This window comes from Betta splendens, chromosome 17 (genome assembly GCF_900634795.4).
Source record: "Betta splendens chromosome 17, fBetSpl5.4, whole genome shotgun sequence".
Taxonomy (NCBI): Eukaryota; Metazoa; Chordata; class Actinopteri; order Anabantiformes; family Osphronemidae; genus Betta; species Betta splendens.
Genome location: NC_040897.2, coordinates 10,905,121 through 10,927,804, shown reverse-complemented (window position 1 = coordinate 10,927,804; position 22,684 = coordinate 10,905,121). Strand labels below are relative to the sequence as shown.

Below are 22,684 nucleotides of genomic sequence, written 5' to 3'. Positions count from 1 at the left end.
GCTCAGCGGTAAATCTACAGTGACGTCACAATCCTCCCATCAGCTCAAAACGTAATTTTATTACAGCAAATCCATCCATATCTCAACATCGTTCGAATAGCAGGTTAAACATACAAAAGCTCAGGTAATGTACTTGTTTTTTTTATTAAATATGTAAAAAGCAGGTCAAGTTATTCACAAATAAAATGCCAACATGCAACACGTTTTTTGGGGAATGCATAAGTGGAACATGAAAAAAAAACATTTACCATTCATTAATTGTTGACAGTACATGTTTACATTCTTTTTCATTTACACAATAATATGACTAAAGCATAATGGTGCACTGCCCATTTTAGTAGAAGTAAATGCAATATTAAGAAAGGGTATACAATGTACTTACTGGAATATAGTATGGCAAATTACTCAGTGAACCAACTCAGCTTCCTAAGACCTGTGGTTTAAAAAGAAAACCAGGACAGACAAGTTCCAGCTCAGCTTTAAACGTTGAAAATGCTGCATTTATAGTAAGACAAGTTCACGACAATGCTTCTTCCTTCCCTAGGTTTATGGCATAGCAAGTAAACTACGAAACCACCTTGTGTGGTGTGAAAAACACACTGCTGAGCACACTGATTATCTGAAATATCATCATTTTGTCAAACAGTCATATGTTGGTATTAAACTACATTTTATTCACAATTCAGCAACTGTACTGTCCTCCTTCATGAGGATCGATTCAGACTCTTACACTATTCTTAACCGTTACGTATGCCTCCCTGCGTTTGTCCTGATCTTTCCCACACTTCAGGTCTCTCCCCTCCATGTGTGGCACACCTGAACACAGCCTGCCAGTAGTCTAGTTATTGGCTAGTTTGTTTAGGTGTAGTTTTTTTTTTTAATAAGAAGTTTATGCGTAAAAAAAGAAAAGTAATTCGTAATGTGGAGCTCTGCAGATAAAAGCAACTCAAAGCAAGGTCTGAGGATAATTCAATCTTTACATAAACACGTCAATTGGGTTTTTTACTGTAGCCCAATATTCACAATTAAAATGCAAATAAATACAGAATGAAAAAAAGTAATAATTATCCTAAATAAACAAACGCAAAAAATAACATTTATTTGTTGGACCTGCTGCATTTTGGTCTCCCTGTGTCTAAGCAGGTAAAAAAGGAGTCCGAGTTAATCTGTTGACTAAAGGTGCTTTGCTCGGTGATGAGGCGTAAATGATCTGGTAGTACAGCTCTAAAGAGGAGAATAAAATAGTTTGCAGCCGCCCATCTCTGTTCTACCAGCACTTTTTATTCTCTTTTCCCTCCAGCTGAGCACTGAATGCATTCAGGTGTGGAGCAAGGGAGGGGCGACCTGAGGTGAGAAACCGAGCAGTACACACACAGAGGCATGGGTAACACTAAGGCTTAATAATAAAAAAAAATAACAACAATAAATATGGTGAGGGTCTATGGACAGATTGTCCAAACAGAGTCAAATGTCAGTGCAACATGTGAGAGGGGGGGAAATAAGAGCTACTTAGAGCCCTTTCAGGGGGTTGCTTATTGCATCCTTTTGATTTTAATATTGTTGATATGTAAAAACAAACTAAAATAAAGACTGAAGCTGGGAAAATAATACTTGCACTGACAGGTAAGTGTTACCTGTAGAAACTTCAGCATTTCATCACACCTACTTTAGGATCTGAATTGACTTTTCACGGCCACAGTCTGTGGAACCTCCTGTGACGGTTGGAGCCTGTCTGCTGGTGGAGGTCGTCACCACAAACCTCCCACAGCAGTTCACCAAAAAATCACAAACATCAAACAGTAAGCAGAAGGAAAAAAAGATGGTGCTTCTATTCTGGAGTTTGCTTCCTGTGCTCAATCTTGGAGAGAACAAAAAAAAAAAACATGAGGAAAAAAATGTAAATCCTTTAACAGTTCTCACATATTAAAAAGACGGGTGTGACTGCAGTGAAGGATGGCGGCAGTCAGTATTCGTCCTGCTCCTCCTGCTGATCATCTGCTGCCTCTTCGTGGGCTTCCTGGTCCACTTCCTGTCCGTCACCGTCGCCAAGCTCGGCTCTGTCCTACAAAGTGACGTATCGCATGATTAGTATTGGTGAACTGCTCTGAATCCTGTTCGATAAGTCCATGGTTGCACACCGACCTGATCGTCTGTGGCATAAAGCACCTCCATTAACCGATCAACGAATGGGGCGTTTTCTTCACCCTGTTCCTGGCACAGCAGCTCCACCTCTCGCAGCTTGCTGAAGTAGTAATCCCTCTCCTTCTCCACCCCTTCCAGCGCCACCTTTAATGTGTTCACCTACAAGAACGAAGTTGATTTCAACTTTAATATCAAGCAGATGCTACGGTTTGCACAGTTGTGGCATGTTTAAGGATTAAACTGACTCTAGAGGCAACTCAAACATAAGTAACCCCGAACAGAGCTGCATCACCAAATCATTACATTGATTGGTTTGTGGCCTGAAATCCATCATTACGGTTACAAATAACCTGATCATTATATACTCGGGTTGGTTCTAGTTGCACAACTGTCAGGATGTAAAGGGTTCAAAGACCAGTTCCTTCAGGAGAAGGAATGAGGGGCAAAATCCACAAAAATCTCTAACAGTGATTACAAGGAGCCAATACGAAGCATTAGCATTTTAACATTATCTACTACAGTTGCTACATCACATCAGGGACACTGCTTTTTGACTTATTCTGTTTCCTGTCTGCAGAGTTTTCGCCAGACAAACAGCAGCACCGTAAAAGAAAACCCACTTATAATAAGTTATCAGCAATAAAACTCCAGCTGAGTTGCTGATGCTACTTTAGAAATCAGACATTACTGGCTCCATATTAACAGGAGAGCTTGTTAGCTTGTTTATCAGGAGAGATAAACAAGCTAAAAGTAAAAAATGTGTTCCCTTCTTCATGTACGGCTGTAACAGTGTGAATTAGAGGTTTTCAGGACTCAAAGCTGCACTACTCCCATTTTTCTCTATGAATACCACCCACTAATCACTACTCCCAGAGGCATCGTGGCCACAGACTGTGCTCGAATCAGGGACATGAGCAAAGTGAGGAACAGCGTACTTCATGTGTGACTACTGGAATCGATAAAGGCAAATATTCAGTACCTCCTCGGTGAGATGTGTGACCTGTGCCTCGAGCTCTTTCTCTCCCTTTGCAGGAGCCGATGCAGCTACAGGAATCTTTTTGGCCGATGAGGGTCTGGATGTTGGTGTGGAGGACTTTGGGGTTGTAGAGCTTGACCTTGACGCGCCTGTAACAAATAACAAATGTCAATCTCATTTTAGAAAATACTGCATGGAATGAGGAACCCGGGTGGCGCTTACCTGCAGTAGGGGAGCTGGCTGCGTGGTGGGACTTCTTTGGCAAATTGAAGATCTGCTCACCGGGGTCAGGGGGGGGAATGGCATCCTGACCCTGTCTGGCTGCAACTGGGTCATACTCCTTCCCATCGTAATTGGCATCAAAGAACTTCTTAAACCACTGTATGAAATCAAGGTTGTCCTGAAACCTTCCTTTAACCAGCTTTTCCACAGGAATAATCTGTTAAAAGGGTCCAGAACACTTGGTCAGTCACAGAAGTGTGTCGGGCCGGAATTAAAGGTCGTGAAACCTACCTTGTCCACATTCATCCTTTTGAAGGACGCCTGCAACAGTTTGAAATTGTGAATGTACTCATGTTCCAGTTTAGCTTGAAACTTGACCTTCTTAAGACTAATGCAGCCAGGGAAGAGCAGATCCATGAACTGGCAATAGGCCGCTCCTACACACAGAATAAAGGAACAGTTCAGTGCAAATCTTAACAGGTTTTCCTGCCTTTAAAATAATAATAATAATATCAAGTCTGAGAGGTTAGATTTTTTGCCCTGTTACTATAATAGGTAACACGGCTAAAATTAACTGAAGCCTAGTTAGGCTTTTATACATTTAAAAAACAGGCCACTAGCTCAACCTGGTTGTAGGTAAGTGACGCCTATCTGATAAGTCCAATATTATCATCTACATTATGAGGGAGCCTGTGTGAGTGTGGAAACCTCCCTGTGTAGGCAGAGAGTGATTGAAATGGGATTACTTGGTCACAGCAGGGGAGCTCTGCAAGCTATACGTGTATTTATAGCCAGAGAGGTGCTTTGCTTTAACTGTCAGACTACACAGAAAAGATGGAATGCGTAAAACACGCTTCGCCTTCAACCGAACATCCTCCCCGACAGGCAATGCACACAGAGGGAGGCGGAAGGTGGGGAGAGAAGCGCGTGGCTCAGTTCCTACCTGAAGAAAGCTGCTCCACTTTCGTGTAGTTTAGGCAGAGAATGTCATTAACCCAGGCAGTGATGTCATGCCTGCTCATAGTCTCCTGGGTGATTGAGGTAGAATATACGTTGACCGCCATCCCCCAACTGCAGAAAAAGAAAAAGTTAGGTGTCTCGTGGCTCAAATAATCCAAGGGAACATACAGTAAAGGACCTAGGACTGAAGCTAATAATGAGCTTAATACAAAGTGGAGCCACACGGATATCAGATTAATGCACCCGTTCTGGTCGGAATATCCGCTCACACAACATTCACCTGTGCTTTGCCACTGGAAACCACACAAAGCCTGTGTCACGCTGTGATCTTTAGCATTTAACCATCAAACAGACTAGACAAACCCACAAAGGAACCCGGCAGCCAAGGGAAACGTGGGCTCTCACCAACACTCGACCCCTCGGTGCTGCATGTAACCAGAACTGCACGACCTGTCACAGAGTATTAGGTGTGCGATAACATACTGGAACCCGGGGCTCCTGCACCAACACGGATCGTTTTAAAAAACAGTTGTAGAGGGAGCCTGATGAATGTTAGCGTGATCTATCATTTTGTTTTGTGTCTGATTCAAGCTGTCGATGGCTTAACCAGCTACTGGTGAACCATGATGAACATGTGTCAACGGTACATTTGCTGCTCATTTGGCTTCAGCTCTTCTTGACACATTTAAAAAAACTAATAACAAATGTATGATATTAAATGATAACACATCTGTTACAGGTGTGAGGCGCTGTCTGTATTCATGTCGGGGACCCTTTAGTTCGATTTTACCTGCACAGTTGCCCTGTGATCATGTTCCAACCAAAGGCCCACCTTTAACTCCATGTCCTGTTCAGTCAGTGTGTATTTTATAGCTTCAGTTCCCTTAAGACACTTCTACAGCAGTCACTTCTATAATAAACCCTCTCGCACTGATCTAATTGCAGGACCATTTTGGAGGCTGTTCTGCTGTCGGCTTGTCATGTGTTATAACCAAGTCTGGGTTTGGACTGAACCAAACTAGTAGCAATCGCGTTATACACACTAACCCAGGCCGCTGCAGCCTGCTTTGTCCACAGGGAGCAGCCGGATCTGCACTAAAACACCCCCTTATTGGATTATGGCAGCCGCTGATACGGTATTAAATCATGCTAAATCATCATGGTGGTCACCCTCCACATGCAGACGCCAGCACGATGACACCGATCGCACGCAGTCATTAAAAGGCGAGCAATCGCAGCGCTGCAGGCTGGGTCTGGGAAGGAAGGAAACCGGGCCAGCCGATGTCATGTCAACAAAGCGGATGTACGCGCTGCAGCTAGCACGCTTTGTTAGCCGGGGCTGGGCTGACCCTGGATCCGCGCACGGGAGGAGGGAGCCCGGCGCGTGCGGCAGGTAACGGGGCGCCGCGCGACGCCGTTAAAGCATCGCGCAACGATACTGGAGGCTGCGAGGGAGCGAGCGGCGGGTGGGGATATTGGAGCAGCGGCGGCGGCGGCGGCGAGGGGCGGCTGCCCGTGCATTCCGCTCACTTGACAGGCTGCGCCGCTTCGGGACACGCCGCTCTCCGAGCGCCGCCGAACGCGCCGGCGCTCGAGCGGCGGCGGCCGATAATTGCGAGCGCTTTAAATAAGCCGAAGGGCGGATTTGTGGCAGCTTGAAGGGGATTCACTGCGCGGCGCCAGCGTGACCAGGGGCTGCGGGGATCGAGGATGGGAGCGGGGCGAGCCGCACGCCGTCGAGCACGGAGGCCGGACTGCAGGTCTCCGTCTGCGGCGGAGCCTCGTCCGTTTCATGACCTTTAATCCTCGGATGAAACGCGACATTGCGCGGATTTACCTGTAGGCGCGCTCTCCACGCACTGTATTTTTCCTGTAAGGAATGATGTTGGTTCCGTTGTCCTGCACGATGTCGTTGTTGTTCTCTCCATTTGGGGAAAGGGCTTGGGTGGGACCGGGCATTTGGGTCTCAGAAATGTCGAACAGATACTCTGTTCTCGCTGTGGCCAGAGAAAAAAAGAGGAAATCGGCAAGAGGGACGATGGAAGTGCCAAGAAAAGTGCTTCACCTCCGGGGCTCCTGCCGTCTGTCTCCTTATTCTTCACAAATCTCTGCCCTAATGACGTCGCTGCTCCCCGGATCACGTGACCGGCGGGGGCCTGCCCGTTCCGTCTAATGGGCTAGCTCACTTCGCCCAATTGCATCGATCGCTCGCTCCAAAAAAAAAAAAAAAAAAAAAAAAAAAGAAAGCCACATAACCGCTGGGATCAATGCGTGACGCTAAAAACGCTCGCGGCTGCGGGGATGCGGATCGACGACTGGACATTAAACAGGAAAGTTTCACAATCAAACACATAAAGTGTGATGAAAATGGCCACGTGTCTAATAAATATAATAATTACTCACCCACCATATATTATTACTACATATTTACTTTGGTATGGTGGTTAGCTGGTGCATTTGAATGTGCAGCCCTACTCAACTAAGTCACTAGTGACTGTGAACATGTAATATGTGGTTTAAGTCAAAGCCGCATGTAGTCCTGCACCTAACGATTACTTGTCTGTCTCCTGGGGGATTATCTTCTTGTGTTGCCAGTCTTTACCATTTGTGTTAATGCCATAACACAAACTTGTGTTTGTGGTAAGAGGGCAAAATATGAGGTTAGTGTGGCCTCATATCTATGTTCTATCACAATGTACTGCATCCTCTAGGATGAATGGGTTAGGTGATGGAGGTTAAAGGTCGCTGTGGCCTCTTGTCAGTCAGTGTCAGTAGTGTCTCTGTACAAGTGTTGCTCCTGACTGTCTGACTGACTGAACGCACGCACGCGCACACACACACACACACACACACACACACACACACACACACACACACACACACACACACACACACACACACACACACACACAGCTGCAGATCTTGGAGATCTTGGAAGCAGGTGGTGGACTTGCTTCATACAAAACTCATAACAGTAGGAAACGCCAGACAATATTATGTTTATATAAAGAACTGTTGGAAAAGAAGTGTTCCTTCATTGATGTCATGTCTTATCAGCTGCACACTTTAAATATACTGACTGATAATTTAACCATGCAAATGGGTGCTCACTCGACTACAGTGCAGGAAACACTGCCCAGATGTGCCAGAATATGTAGACCAGGCAGAATAAAGAGCTAAGAATCAGCTTGAAAGAGTGTTCTAACTCAGATGAACCAATCACCTTTTTTATGTGAATGCCCCCATCACAGGAAGGCAGGACGAGACTTTCTTCAAAGCGTATTCATCACACGTTGTGTTGTGACATACACACAAAAGTCCTGTGGTTGCTAAGGTGTCTCCTGGTTGTGTTGTTACATCGGTTGGTTTTTAACGCTGCCTTGTTTTGTACATACTGCTGGGCAACCGGAACCGCGGCACTTCCTCACTTTATATATAAATTATAAAAAATGTTTTACTGGTAAAGTGATGAATAACCCATACATTCTCATCTATATAATGACCTCAACAAACTCCTATTTATTCAAGTTAAAACAATGGAACCTTTAATCCAATCAAGCATGTTTGTCAAAGACGGCCCATTAAGCCTATTCATCAAGCCAGTTGGTAAATTTATAATATTAAGCTTGAACACACCTCCAACCTCTATTGAGCCCAAAGTCCAAGTCTTAGTCTCATTATAAGAACGTTTGGACATTCTCCACTAAGAATCAATAGCATGCAGGCTCTCATCCCCCTAAAGTAATACTAAAAGCCCTATTAGAGCAGAAGGTGAGTTATTGCAGTGCAACGCTTAATCACATTTTTGCCAGCTGGTCATGTGTCTGAAATTAATGAGCGTCTTGCAGTGTCAATGTCTTTCTGCACAGACAACGGATGCAACGCAAAGCGGACGTAGACGCGTCTGTCAATTTTGTGAGGGGTGGAGTAACATGTTGTTGATGCACCATAGACTGTGATGTTGCTGATCCATTAGAGGCGAAGCTAGAGCTCTGTGAGCTCACCAGTGGCTCCCGGGCTCCGGATGATCAAGTGGGTGGGTGGGTGGTTGTGTGGGTGAGGGGTGGCAGCTCCAGCCAACAAACCCAGCCCTCAACATTCAAAAGATAGCTGCGAGGTCACCGCTGGCACCGAATCCCACGGTGGACGGGTTCACGCGTCTGCGAGCTTGTGAGCTGCAACAATGGCACTGGTGGGAAATGAGAGGAGCGTGGGAGCAGCGACGGGAGCTAAACAGGGGAAAGCCAGGAGCAGATGAGCCTGGTGCCTCTAGACTTCAGCAGCATGTTTACATGTGTCGTTTTTAAAAAGGACGACCGGACCCATAAGGTGAAAGACCGTGCGGGGTCTCATCCAGGCGACAGTGCAGCCGCGGAGTAACTTAGAGTGTGTTTATTGATAAGGCAGCCTTGATTTGTCAGACTGTAAAGGCGGCTACGTTAGCTAGCTGCGGCACATTATGTCAATGAAGCTAACTCGTGTTACGGATGACAGTTAGGCGACTAACAGTGAGTTGAACGCACGCAAACGACGTAATGTTCGGCGAGAGACTGGATTCAAGCGAGAGGTTCCCAACCAGAGGCGACGGCGCATCTCGTCCGGTTAGAACCCAAGTCGCCCCGAGCCGATTTTGATTCTCCCAGCACTTTGTGAGAATAGTGACGGGCGACATGACGTTACACGCTGACCCCGGGTACCATCCACGCACGAACGGCCGACAACCGCGTCCACACGCCCCGCTTCGGCGTGCACGCATCACGCTTTGCCTTCCGAACCAAACTCCACACTTAAACCGGCCAACAAAGTAAACGCGACTTACCAGTGAACTCCGATCTGCAGGTTACGAGGTGGTAAAAAAAAGAAGCTGTTTTCCGGCTGAGTCACCCCACCCTCAAAACGCCCATTCCGGCTAGAGCGCAGGGAGGACGTCTGATTGGACGACGCTCCATCGGTGTCGCACCTGATTGGTCGGCGCGTGACATCTGTCTTTCGCTCGACCAACCACGTGTCGATGCGTTGATCATTCAGAACATCAGGCTGCCTTCTGTCTTGTCAGTTTGCATCATTTCACTTTTACTGCTTTAAACCGCGTAATATCTCCACAAAGCATTGTTAGAATATTCCAAGTGTGTTATGAAAACCGCTCTGTTATATAATAAAATTAAATGTTCTGCAATCAAGTAGGATTATTAAAATGTATAAGTGGTTTTTAGCATTCAGTCCAAAGGGTGTGTCAGTATATATTTAAATTATATATAAATGTATATTGTTATTCAACACTGTTGTAATTAAATAATTACTAATAACACATTAACATGAAAATAAAATATTAAGATGATCATACTGGAGATATTTTATATAAGCTAGGTTTTATACAAGCTAGCAGAATTAATATAAGGGCCAATTTAAATCTAAATGTAATAGGATCTCAACACAACTTTATTGTATGCTACACATCATCTACTTTACTCTATGACAGAGTATTCTAATTGCTGCAAATGCATTGCTGTCTGGTTGTGTTATAAATATTGAATATATTAAATTGACACATGTTGACGTCTTAGAAAACTAGTAATAATCATAAAAAAGTTCATTATCAGTAAATTAATATGCTGATATTATTGCTTTGGCCCAAGAGGGAAATTCTTCTTGGTAATATCCACTTGACTAAGAGTTTCAGTGCTGCATGGCTGCTTTTATGTTACCTCAGATGGTGGCTCTGAGTGATGAATTATAGACAATAGGTTGAGGGGCAGCCAACAGTGCATTTATGACAGATAATAAATGTGCTCTGCCAAACCAAGCCAATTGAAGTGTGCTGTTCTGGAATGGAGAAAGAGAGAGAAAAGGAGTTCACAGGCAAAAAAAATGGAATATTGTGTCAACACTTTATTATGCATCACCACCATGCAAAATCACTGCTATGAACTTGCTCAAAAATCAAACTAGATATATTTCACACATTTACGATTTTAGATTGGCTTGCCACTTTCCCCAAAGTGACTGAGTAAAGTTTCACACACACTCAGGGGATCCATCAGGGGTGTGTGTGTGTGTGTGTGTGTGTGTGTGTGTGTGTGTGTGTGTGTGTGTGTGTGTGTGTGTGTGTGTGTGTGTGTGTGTTATTGGGCAAGTCACAAATAATTGTGTGAGAGCATTGGCGCTGAGAAATGAAACAATGGCAAATGACAGATGATCAAACCTCATAAACCACATATGTACACAATTTATTCAACGCCCTCATCATGTAAAACTTTTTCATTTTAGTAATTTGGAAGAGTTTCTGTTTCTACCATGTTACTTTCTTTCTATTTTAGAAATACTGGACAGTTTAGACAGCCACACTTAAAACAAAAATCACTTCCCAAAGCCTAATTAGAAGCGTTTGACCCCATTTGTCCAGTGAACACACTAGCAGTCCTGCTGAGTGGGCTTGTTTGCTGTTCGCTACATGCCCCACAAGTCCCTTGTAAGCTCATCCAGTCAGCTAAGGCGGTATGCAATATCATTATGTATCAAATAAAACCAAACAATTGCATCATCAATAAGTCAAAAACAATAGAAAAGCCAATTGACAATAACGGTATGAAATCTGTAGTGATAAAAATTTGGTCAGATTTCTACATTTAGAAAATTGGATCACCTACAAGTTCAATTCCAGCAGAATCTTTTTTTAAATAAACTCATGGAACAAACACCTAACCTTGTTCACTCTGTTCTAAAACTAAAGAATCGAGTTTGCCGCCACCGTACTGTTGTACATTTGCCAGACACCTCACATAAAAAGAAATAATTGCCCATATCGTGTGTGTGTTTATGGCACCTGTGGTATAGTAGACAGCTCAGTAATGAATCTCTTTACATCAGCTCACAGTATAACCTTAAATATGCGTTGGTTAAAAATATATATCTTTACATAAACGTTTTCTATGGTTTGATTTTTTGTCTTCTAATCTTCAGTGCTCTGTTCTATCTCATCCAGTGTCTTCAACTATTGTCATTTTCATATTGCTCACCTGTTAAGAATACAAAACAAATTATTAACAACAATATTTAATAATTAAATTAAAAAAAAGGCTAATTGCTTGATTAAATTTCTTAAATCTTATAAGACGTATAATATGTATAAATAAATGTTATTCAAGATCGACTGATTTTCAGATACTTGCCAGTAACATGGACCAACACGGTCACTGCTGCAGAGTCACCTGCAGGACAACAAACCTTAAAATTAAAATTCAGACGGAGGTCAATCAAATCAACATCAACTGTTGTAGGCTCCAACTCACCATGCATGTTTTCTCTGCATCCTGCCTGTGCTTCGTTAGCTCGTCCAAGGTGAGCTCGTCCTCCAGCTGCTGCTCCAGATCGTTCTCAAACCTCTCATCATCCGCAGCACTCCTGCAACAACAACAACCAAGTCTTCTACGCTCACTTCAACATGAAAGTAAATGTGTTCTGAAAAGTTCCTCCCACACAGGCTCTGACACGGACCTTGGTTTGTAGCTGAGGAAGGGATCTGAAGAGGTCGTAGCCAGTAGGTCACCGCGCCCAAAGTCTGAATCCACGGTGCTCTCTGTCTCACTTCCACCCTCTGTCAGAGAGAAAAGAAATACTAAATTATCTGTAGTATGAAAATGAACAAATATAAACATTTTAAAACCTATAAGTGCACCTGAATTGAGTTCCTTAACCAGTGATGACATTGTGTTGGTGATGGAGTCAGCCGCTATGAGAAGGTCATTTCTTAAATTTCTCCGTGGACCTTGGCAACAGACACAAAGAGTTGAGCCACGATGAGCTTTTGAGCTACTGTTAGCACCGTGTCTGTGTGCGCCCGTAACACTGTGCTAACCCTGAGCGAAGGCCTCTTGAACATCCCCTCCCACGCCCATGAGCGAGTCCTGAGGCGTGTGAGTGGGGGTGGTGCCGGCGGAGTCCGAGTGGATCGGGGTGGGCATCGGCCGGCTGACGGTGTGGCTGGGGGAAGAGCGCGGAGAGCCCGGACCCTGAGTCTGAAACAGCAGTGGAAGAGCTGTTTGTGTTGACGTCGTCCACAGAGGAATGTAGGACGTTAAATAGAATAGTTAGAATAGAAGCTGAATACAATTAATGGATAACTTCTATGGTGTTAAAGCTTAAATCCCCACCGAGTGCACAACAACAAGTCCATTGAGAGGCTTAAAGTACAGTACAGAACAAAACATTACACACAAACGTATCAATCAAGTCATTAAACTGTTTATATCAAATCAGCACTTTTTACAAACTGAACATGCTGTTAAAAACATTCTTTTCAGTGGTCACACAGACTAAACATTATGCGTTCACCGTCACACTGACTCTTTTAAGCCTTTAAAGCAGAAGTCACCAGCTTATAGTTATAACGTTCGTTCAACAACAACAACAACAACAAGCTTTTTTCACACTTGCAGCCCAGTTTTGACACTTACGCCTCGTTTTCGTTCCTCCTCCTGCTGAAAAAAATATACATTCTGCTCCGTGAAAACAGCAACAAGCACGTGGCTTCATGCAAGTTTAATGAATTATTATTGATCCTTTTAGGCTAATCAGACTGACATTCCCCCCTTCACTCAAGCCAGTAGACCATGTAGTTTAATGTGGGCTTTGAGGAACTCGACTTGTTGAGCGTGATATTTCTTCAAGGTCAGACAAGGTCAACATTATTATCACAGGGTGGTACCTTGAGAAGCATCATCAGTTGCTCCAGCTGCACCATGAGTTCCCTGCGACTCTCCTGCAGAGTGGACATTCTTTGTTCAAGCTCGTCTTTCCGTTGCCTAACACAGGAAACAGGCCGTTCAGGACGTCAGGAGAGTCAAACGTCATTTATTCATGGTTGCGTGTTCAGGGAGCAGACGTGCCTGAGAAGTCGCAGCTCAGCCAGCAGCGTGGGGTTCTGCTGGCCCCTGTCGGGAGGCGGCTGGGAGGCCTCCTCGTGCTGGAGACGCAGCCGCTGGATTTCCTGCAGGATTTCTCTGAGACGGCAAGTACAATGACATTAATGTTATTAATACTAAAACAATCTATGCTTTATCTAATCTTTCACAGTTATGTCTTGAGGTAATTTTAACACTAAGCTTTTAGACCATAAATCTGCAATGACTGACTGCATTCTGCCACTTGGGGGCAGCAGATACACACTGAACGCAAATTGAACATGAATCATAAAAATTATAGAATTAGCTGAAAAAACATTAAAACTGTTAATAAGTAGTGATGATAATAATAATAATAATGAATGGCATTTTGTAAAAGCACCTTCTATTTACACTTACAACTGCCTTCTTATACATTACACTACAAGTATATATTTATGGAAATATTTACTTCTCAGTTTTTAATGTAATTACGACCTACTGTATTATTAAGTTCATGTTTTTTTGTTGAATGGTGAAGCTCCCGTTGGGCAAATGCAAAACAAAGTGGAGAGGCAGACTGAGAAGTACTGAACAGGATCAGCGAGGCAGCCATCCCTAACCTGTTTTTGCTCTCGAGCTCTGCAATGAGCTGCCGCTGCTGTTTGTTGGCATCCGGAGAGCAGGGGAGGTCCGTGGGGACCCTCTGCTGTTGAGCCTGCTGGTGAAACCAAGCAAGAGACACCTCATGAACTGACTTTACCTCTGGGTGATGTCATCCACTGCTTTATCTCATCTCTCAGAAGGAGAACAACACAGTTGCATCTGGACGAATGCACAGACTACAGAGCTGCTAGGAACCGATTACCAGCTGTAAACCCCGTCTCTATATTAGCAATAAAAACACTGAACCACTGGACACTAATGAATGACACCACAGTATTATGTGTGATCATATCTCACCGCAGCATCAGCAGCCAGTCTAGCAGCATAGCGGGCGATAAGACTGTGCTCTTCATCTTGATGGTTACTGCTGTCCAGCAAACTGATCAAGAGGAAAATGGAGATGGGAGCAAAAACATGGCACAGTCGTTACACACCTGTGCAGAAATAAAAACATGCCAGAAGGTACAGTATAATTTGTCAGATTAGTCCAAGAAGAAGTGCACGCTTCTCCCAAGATAGTTACTGGAAAACCACAGCAGCAGATTTCATGAGTTGTTATAAAATAATGGAGGTGAAGTTATCAGTCGCTTCACATTTGAAGGCCAGAAGCACAACACAACACAGGAACACATGTAGTATGAATGTTCAAAGAACTGGAGGCAAAAGCATCTTCAAACAAAATGTCCCCCAGCAGCTTTTCCAGAGCACAGATGATCTGATCACACCTGTCCTGCTTGTTTTCAGCGCTCTTGGTGGAAACAAGGCATGTCTGACATTAGTGAGCCAAACGCTCGCCGATGCTGAAACACGTGCCGCCATTAGCGCGAAAAGGTCGAGTGCCGCATGCAGCGCGCGGGGACCGCATCACACCAACTGACCATGTTGTGGGGTGGTTTTGGAGCAGGTTCACATAGAGGCCAATCAGAACGTGTTCGTCCGCGAGTCTATCGGCAACGTCGAGGTTGTAGTTCAACCTGCAACAGTGCACGGGTTCCACAAAAAAAAAACCACACACAAAACGTGCCGTTACACAGGTGACAACGGTGGGACGGTGGATGAAATGGAGAGAGAGAGAGAGAGAGAGAGCGAGAGAGAGGGAGAGAGAGAGGAAGGAAAGAACTCAGAAAAAAAAAGAGAGGAGGAGAATGAAAAGCAGCCATTCACGGGTGACTAGAGAGAAACAAGGCTGTATTATGTTTGGGAGAGACACCACTGACGGAGCCTGGAGGCATGATTAACAACATGCCCGCCAACTGTACAAGCCACATGCACTGTTCGCACGGTCCAAACATCCATCACTCAGTGCTCGTCCTTATTAAATCTATGGGCCGGCCTTCTAGGAAGCGCTGGACTTTTGTGTGGCCCCGTTGACCTCCAGGTGGCACGTTATCGCGTTGGGCCCGGACTTAGCGGCGCTCGCTCGTCGCGTGCACGCTTGTCTGAGCCTAGACTTTGAAAGGCAGCGGTGTTCCCTAAAAAAATCAGCAGCCATAAAAGTCCACAAAACAGCTTACAGACAACCCAAGCTAATGGCTGAGGATCTTTATGATGCATGCTTCATGTAGCAGCTTTGAAACAGCCCCTTGAGTACGATGAGCTGCAGCCTTGTTAATAGTTTTCCCAGCACTCTAGTTTATGCCCTATGATTATTATCTATATCAGTCTGCACATGCACTCCAGCTATAAAAGCTTTCTCAAAGGCACACCTCTGTCACTTACCCTCTGCCTTTCATCAGATGCGGAGCCGCCCCAGTCAAGGGCTTTCTTTGCTCAACATCATTATTCTTGCTGTAAGGCAAGCCATTTACATTTAGCATAGAAGAGATCCGGGCGATACAGGAAGGTTCACGCGTGCGCATGCGACAAAAGGCGAGGAAATAAAGACAGAGTGGGTCACGGAGTGTGTTGGGCGCGAGGCCTTCAGGGAGCGTGGTAAAACTGAAAGGCTGCGTCTGTGAAATCCAGGGCATCCATTGTTTCTGCTGCGTTACTCACTTTTTGGTGGAGTAAGGGTTCCCTGATGTAGGCATGGAGTGGGAGAACGAGTAGTCATTGGTGATGTTCACTGGTCGCGGTGGCCTGAAAGGGAAACAAACATTAGCCTCTCAAATATAACAAAAACTGAACGCTCGTTTGATGAATGCTCGTTAGTTATGCAGGGGATCAAAGACAGAACTATGCACTGAACTGAAGACACAGGGTGCTTGGAAATGGACACTAGAAGGACTGTAAACCTAAGAGAATGCACAGGGACATGTTTTCTAGTGAGTCAGATAAGGAAAAGAAACTCACCACGTGTCTCTATTTTCAGGAAAGTAAAAGGAAAAAAGAAAGGAATAAAGACATTTAATTAAATCAGCCCAACAGTTCACGTCATCACAGACAGTGCAATTCTAAGGGAAAATAGAAAAAATACATTTTTATCAGCTGTCTAATCTCAGCTGATCATGTTTAACTTCTTCAGACACTGTATCACAGGCTATTATAGCTTTTAATGCAGGTGTAGGGAGAAGAAATGGCGTCAATATTTATGAGGCAACAAAAAACGCATTAATCAAAAATAGGAATAAATGGCAGCAGCACTGCACATTACAAACATTCCCAGGGCTATAATTAAGCTTCATTGATCAGCTGACCCAAAAGATCGACTGGAATCACTTCAGACGTGGAGGCAGCAACAGGATAATCATCAGCTCAGGGACGAATCCAACTATTTTAGATCTGATACAGGAATCTAAGCGCTATCTTTTCTATCCAGCTGCACATCATGCATCCGTAGGCTCCTGCTGGATCGAGAAGAGAGAAGGAAGATGAACTCACACAATATGAGCTAGGTTAAGAGGTTTCTCTGGCATTTCAGGAAAGAAGGGGTGAAGAGGCTCTCTGCTGGATGCACAGCTCAGCGATTTACTGAGGGCATGGGATAACTTCTTAGCAGGGGATTTCTGGGACAGACACAGAAGCAAGGAGGCAATTACGACGAGATGAGGATCATATTAAAACACATCATGGTCCCAGCATCCTCAGAAGCAGATAAAAAAAATAACAGCCACAAAGCCACAAGGACTGGTCCACTGCAGACACACCTACCACCCGCCCGCCCCGTCTCCTTCGCTTACCCATGACGTATACTCCTTCATTTGGTGCTGGTTGCTATGGGAACCGCTGGCATGCCCCCTCCAGAAGCAGTCCTGACAGAGCTGGTAATTATGACATTGCTGGCAGCGGTAGCGGAAGCCCATCATACTCTCAGTATGGCAGTAGGAGCACTCGACCGGGTGAAAGACTGCAGGGGAGGGGGGGGGTCACACACACACACACACACACACACACACACACACACACACACACACACACACACACACACACACACACACACACACACACACACACACACACACACACACACACACACACACACACACACACACACACACACACACACACACACACGCAGATGTGGCGTTAAACCCAGATTTTTAGCAGCCGAGGATTAATTTTCATTAATTTAAAGGCAGATGTGCTGGGATACAGTTCGGGCGGCAGCATCCTTCCATTGTGAACAGTAAACAGACACACGGAAGCGGGAGCAGCGGGGGGGGAGGTGTGTGCACGCCCAGGCCCCGGGTGTAAGGTCCCTATGGGTCATCGCCTCTGCGTGCGTGACTGTGTGCGCTGACTCAGGCTCGTGATGCACAGCTGAACTTTACATCCTCCCGGCGGCTCCTCCGCTTCTGAATATTCTTACCGTTCTCCACGTTGGCGAGCCGGTGCATGAGCGGCAACCACACCAGACACTGAGGGGGCGGGTCTGACATCAGCGTATCGAGGAATGTGTTGAGGGAGACCTTTTTCTGGGGACGTGCGTGACAGGGGAGAGTGAGACAGAGCCTCAAGCATCGCAGGTTCAATGAGCATCGCCGTCGCATGCTTAACGGACGCTCACCTGCTGCGCGAAGCAGGTTCTCGCAGCTTGTTCCGTGTAACCGAACGAAGGCCCCTCGAAAACCGCCATCGGTAACTTGAGAACCTCCCTCAGAAACTGGTCAAACTGTGACGGCGCCATTATTCCAGCGGAATCTGATATCTGTGAAAAAATATCTGGGAACGATGTGGGGAGACGTCGACATGAGTCTAATTTGGAGCTAATTGTCAGCTGCCACCCCAGTGGGCTAATTACAGCATAACACAATACAATTAACCTACTTATTTGGGAAAACAAATCAAAGCAACGCAGTTCTTCACATCATTTGCCATAACACACCAACATGAAGTCGTCCTCTGTTTCAGATATCAGATTATGTAATAAACCTTATCTGTAACATGAATCATTAATTTACGGGGACGACCAGTGAAAAATAAACAAACAGAAATCAACAGGCTAAGCAGAAAATGCTAACATATAATAATAAGTGTGCATATTAAAACAACACATTACTTTAAAAAATAAACTATATAACCTTTAAAATTGGAATCTGATTTATTACAGTTCGAACATTTATTATTTTCATTGCTACAATTAAAGGTAAAACAGGGATTTTCGTGTTGCTTACATCTTAATTTATCCAGAATTTTCCCTCCACAGATGGTTGCTACGGCCGTCTTCACAACAAAGACAGATATTTTCCCGCGGCTCTCCCTAAAAAGGAGCAAATGAGGCTCAGGTTAGGGTCGTGGATTCTCTTAAATGGACCTGCCGGAGCCTGTGGTGTTGCTCTGACGTTGAACTGTCTTAAACCTCGCGTTAAAGAATGTTTCGCTTGGCTCTGACCTCCATAAAAACATGCCGCCCGCCGCGTGTTACTCACGGGTCGTAGGCCGCCAGCAGGAAGTTGAGCAGCACGCCGACGGACTGCTCCGCGTTGATCTGGTGGGTGGTGGGCATGCGCTTGTTGAGCTGGTAGAAGATGGTGGACAGGACCACCTCCAGACGGGCCACCGAGAGCTCGGCGCTGAGGTCCATGGTGTTGAGGCCGTTCTCCCGGAAAGCCTCGATGACGTTCCATATGTCGACCAAATGCACTGAGGAGCAGAAACAGACATTAATAAATAGGATGCTGATGGGAAAACGTATAAAAGTATGTGGCACCTACTTACAGTTGCATTTCTTCTGCACAAATCTGAGTTTGCAAGCTGTTCTGTATGTTGATAACCGTATGGAGTCCAAATCCTGAGCCCCTGCAAAAGAATTTGAACATATAAATCAATTATAACCACAACACACTGACATGTGAATAATATTAATACAAATACAGTAAAATGTTCCTTATTTTGCAGCCTATATGTGCAATAAGTAGAATCACCTTCATGAACGTTACACATAGTAATTAGCTGTTTTTCTGGCTGGTGAGTTCAACCGATCTCTTGCCACAGATCGTCCTGAGCTGCGGCTGCGAGCACTTACTCATTTCAACGAACAGTTGCCGTCTATCTGCCATGTTGTCACCGCGCTGCCTACAGTCTTCAATCATTCTGGTCAGAAGGAGAGAAAGTGACGTCAGAACCTACGACTCTCAGCTCTTAAATCTATCACTATGTCATCGCAAATATTTTAAATCCATCACAATGAATGTGGCGTTCGATAATCGCTGAACATGTGCACAAATAATGACCTGAATTGTATTTTTAGTAACATGCAGCTGCAGAACCATTAGTTTATTAAATAGCATCAGTTTATTAACAAAGTGCCTTCTAAATAGCTGCAACATTAGCTTAAGGCTCATAAAGTTTTAACTAAAGGTCCCAGGCAAAAAGTCAGCCTCATCAGCTGATTGACAGGTCTGTTGACGCCTGGCGAGGTTTCCGGGTTCTGATTGGTAGTCGCCATCTAAGGGGCGGGCTTTAGGCTAACAGACAGGAAGTGGCGGTGCTTTTGCCGGTGGAGGCCGGACGGCTGCATTTGCGACCTTGTGACCCGTCGCCTTAAGCCCTGGAAAAGCAGGAGTGAACCTGAGTGGGTACGAGTGAAAAACTTTATCAATCCTACCGCGGTTCCCTAGAGCAAGGTACCCGGTGGCGATCCCCCGTAAAGCAGGCTGCGTGACACTTATAAACGATGGCAAGACAGGGACAAGACTTTGAAAGGGGCAGAGCAGCAGAGAGAACGCTCGCGCCATGCCTGGCTGCACACTGTCCGAGGCAATCTAATACACCTAGTCATGTGGCCGGTTGCCATGGTAGCGAAGATCCCAGCCGCTCTGTTCGTAAAAACACAGCACCCCGGCACACACACACACACACACACACACACACACACACACACACACACACACACACACACACACACACACACACACACACACACACACACACACACACACACACACTTTATCTCTACTGAAGACATGCAAAGTTGGTGGAGGAAAGTTTTGTGAACTACATACAGCATCTCAAGGACGATAACAGTCGAGAGCAGTGACGCCAAAAGCACCTGTTGTGTGAGACACCGGTTTCCACGTCAGTAACTGGAGAACCCAAATAAAGCCAAACAGCAACAACAGCCAACCTCCTGTGCTCTGATTTTGCTGTTTTCACAATACACTGGCGTCCGTGACCTTCTCGCGTCTGCGTTTTATCTCAGAAATAACTGAGACTGATACAATCTGCTGCAGGAGTGGATATATAGTGTCTCCGTCACTGCCGTCTCACGGACACAAACGCCCGCGTCACGAACCCCTCGTGGCAGACGGACGGGCCTGACTGAACATATCTGAAATCAGAACCTGTCGGCGAGGATCCGGCCCGCGCCGCCTCTATCTTTAACTGCACGCGCGAGGGCTCCGCATTCTTGCGCGGCTTTGCTCGCTCTCCGGTTGCAGACCCCAAACCTCAGTCCTGGCACGTGCCCAGCAGACATTGCTCTTTTCTCTTGTGGCGTTGGGAAATAACTTTCCATAAAAGAGCACGTCATCCGTCGGCGTCACCGGCTCGTAGAGGCCCGAAGAACCGCCCGGATCGGAGCCGGGAGACTCGCAGCGGCAATAAAAGGCCTTATTAATCAGTCTTTTGCATTAAGAGTCTATTTCTGTAACATTAAGGACGGGGCTGTTGGTTTATAGGTCTCCACTGGTTTTACTTGGCACACAACTTCCACACACAAGCAGGTACTTCACTTACAGAGCAGCATGTGTGTGCGCCTCGGTACAGTACATCCCAGCTGTTACACCAGTGATTGGAGTTATTTTTACATCACGCGACTATAAACTACACCGGCATCCAAATCCAATCCCCTGACAGGAATGAAAAGGCTCTGCCACTGGCTTAAGGTTAATATGTGGACGCTCCTGCCTCGACTCCGGCCGGTGATGTGTGCCTCCCGACGCCGATCACCATGGTTTCACTTGTGAAATGGCCAAAACTTTGGGACCCTCGTGGCAAATGGGGACGCGGCTATAAATTAACCGCTCCCCGCTTTGTTTACTGTCGGAGCGAGCTGCAGGAATGAGACCCGTGACGGCCGGAGGAACGCTCGGCCGAGCGGAAACTCGGGCTTTGTGTGCCGGTGCAAACTAGTAACGTGAATAAGACTGAATTGCATTTGCATTTCAAGCACATGCCCGGGAGAGACACGCTCCAGGGCGCGGAGACTCACAACAAACGGAAAACACCCAAATTCCACCACAGAAACCGCAGAGACGGGCAACAGGCGCCCTGTGGTTCAGGTTCGGCCCAGGCATCACCTGTCACAGCAGAGACACCTGTGCGGAGCAGAGACAAAGGTCTCCCTGTAACACAAACACCGGATTGCATTAACGACTCCCTTTGTCGCGCTTCGGTCGCGCACACCCTCGCTTTTCATCGCTGGAACTACATGGGGAACTCGTTTGGTGTCAAACCAGGTTAAGGTCGCAAAAGCAGCCGCGGCGGCGCACTTCCCGAGACTCACCAGAATGCGTTCCGATGTCGCGCAGCATCACTGTTTTCCGTCCAGGAACACGACAGCCGGTCGTCTCCCGCGGCGCGATCACGGCGTCTCCGGCGTGGGGCGCAGCATCACTGCGCGAGGCGGCCGATCCCGCGCCGCTCTCCCGCGAAGCTCGCTCGCGCGGTGGAAATTTTCGGGCAGCGCACCGGCTGAACTGAGCGGCGGCCAGCGTTCGCCTCCAGTGTGTGGCCTCCGCGATGACGTAATGCGGAATCTCTTCACTTGCGTCAGCCCGCTTCGACTGCAAAATGTGAAAGTTGGACGCAAGAGATAAACAGTGGGAAGTGGGAAGCGGACTCGTGTTCGTGCGTATTCATGAAGCGATGTTCTATTCGCTCGTTTGCTCGTTTAGGCTTTTCTTTTATGCGACTTGGAGGATGACGTCATTCACATAAAATAAGTTTTTGTAAATTTATTTGCGAATGAAAATAAAGATTTCATAAATGATTAGGTAAATATTACATTTTTAGTGTTTTTTTTATTTTTTTTAAATATTACTTTAATATTCAATTCAATTCAATGTTATACAATACAATTGCGAAAAGAGTTATAGTTACTTCTTGCTGATAACGTGTGGTGATAAAATGAACTGATGATGAATTAACCTATATACTATTAACATAATTTCCCAACTTGCATCGACACAATGATGAAATAAGGCTGTTGTTCTTTGATGTGAAAGACATCAACGGACAGTGATGCTACAGACATATGTTATGTTTATAATGCAATGCAGTACTGTACTTAAATTACTGCAGCATTGGGTAGTCTTACATACAGCAATATACACATTGACCCAGTAATAGTAATAATACAAAATTGTATCAATTCGTAATTATAATTTAATGATTTTTTAAAAAAATCTTCATATATATGAAGTCACACATGCACGTATTGTTCACGTGGATTATATCG

The 22,684-nt window shown here is 45.5% G+C and overlaps 2 protein-coding genes across 15 annotated transcripts; both read right to left on the bottom strand.

Annotated features, from left to right (window-relative positions):
• Positions 1–39: 39 nt before the first annotated feature.
• mapre2 (microtubule-associated protein, RP/EB family, member 2) lies at positions 40–9,221 on the bottom strand. Of its 2 annotated transcripts, none has more exons than XM_029131889.1 (7): positions 9,120–9,221; positions 4,284–4,411; positions 3,632–3,777; positions 3,341–3,557; positions 3,122–3,267; positions 2,143–2,301; positions 40–2,062 (listed from the first exon to the last, which is right to left on the bottom strand). In XM_029131889.1, the coding sequence occupies exons 2-7, from the start codon at positions 4,402–4,404 to the stop codon at positions 1,964–1,966; spliced, it is 888 nt and encodes a 295-aa protein (XP_028987722.1). In that variant the 5' UTR covers positions 4,405–4,411; positions 9,120–9,221; the 3' UTR covers positions 40–1,963. The 2 variants fall into 2 exon arrangements, with proteins under 2 accessions (XP_028987722.1, XP_028987721.1); XM_029131888.2 differs by lacking the exon at positions 9,120–9,221 and adding an exon at positions 6,138–7,031.
• A 950-nt stretch (positions 9,222–10,171) lies between these two features.
• dtna (dystrobrevin, alpha) lies at positions 10,172–22,340 on the bottom strand. Of its 13 annotated transcripts, none has more exons than XM_029131870.3 (24): positions 21,731–22,340; positions 19,250–19,317; positions 18,943–19,023; positions 18,654–18,867; positions 18,399–18,484; positions 17,792–17,946; positions 17,594–17,699; positions 16,965–17,131; positions 16,666–16,790; positions 16,138–16,146; positions 15,841–15,924; positions 15,565–15,633; positions 14,724–14,819; positions 14,143–14,224; positions 13,803–13,900; positions 13,186–13,299; positions 13,005–13,101; positions 12,754–12,777; positions 12,156–12,315; positions 11,976–12,065; positions 11,795–11,894; positions 11,590–11,701; positions 11,470–11,508; positions 10,172–11,316 (listed from the first exon to the last, which is right to left on the bottom strand). In XM_029131870.3, the coding sequence occupies exons 2-23, from the start codon at positions 19,314–19,316 to the stop codon at positions 11,491–11,493; spliced, it is 2,154 nt and encodes a 717-aa protein (XP_028987703.1). In that variant the 5' UTR covers position 19,317; positions 21,731–22,340; the 3' UTR covers positions 10,172–11,316; positions 11,470–11,490. The 13 variants fall into 13 exon arrangements, with proteins under 13 accessions (XP_028987703.1, XP_028987704.1, XP_028987705.1 ...); XM_029131871.3 differs by having other exon boundaries at positions 13,803–13,897; positions 21,731–22,338; XM_029131872.3 differs by lacking the exon at positions 16,138–16,146 and having other exon boundaries at positions 21,731–22,339.
• Between the last annotated feature and the right edge of the window lie 344 nt (positions 22,341–22,684).

Coding starts and splice junctions, on each gene's coding strand:
- mapre2 (XM_029131888.2), bottom strand. CDS start 6,259: ATGCCCGGTCCCACCCAAGCCCTTTCCCCAAATGGAGAGAACAACAAC. Junction 4,412..6,137: donor CGTGGAGAGCGCGCCTACAG/GTAAATCCGCGC, acceptor CTTTTTCTGCAG/TTGGGGGATGGCGGTCAACG. Junction 3,268..3,340: donor AGCCAGCTCCCCTACTGCAG/GTAAGCGCCACC, acceptor TATTTGTTACAG/GCGCGTCAAGGTCAAGCTCT.
- dtna (XM_029131870.3), bottom strand. CDS start 19,316: ATGATTGAAGACTGTAGGCAGCGCGGTGACAACATGGCAGATAGACGG. Junction 18,868..18,942: donor TGTGCAGAAGAAATGCAACT/GTAAGTAGGTGC, acceptor TCTGCTCCTCAG/TGCATTTGGTCGACATATGG. Junction 14,225..14,723: donor CAAAACCACCCCACAACATG/GTCAGTTGGTGT, acceptor CCTCTTGATCAG/TTTGCTGGACAGCAGTAACC.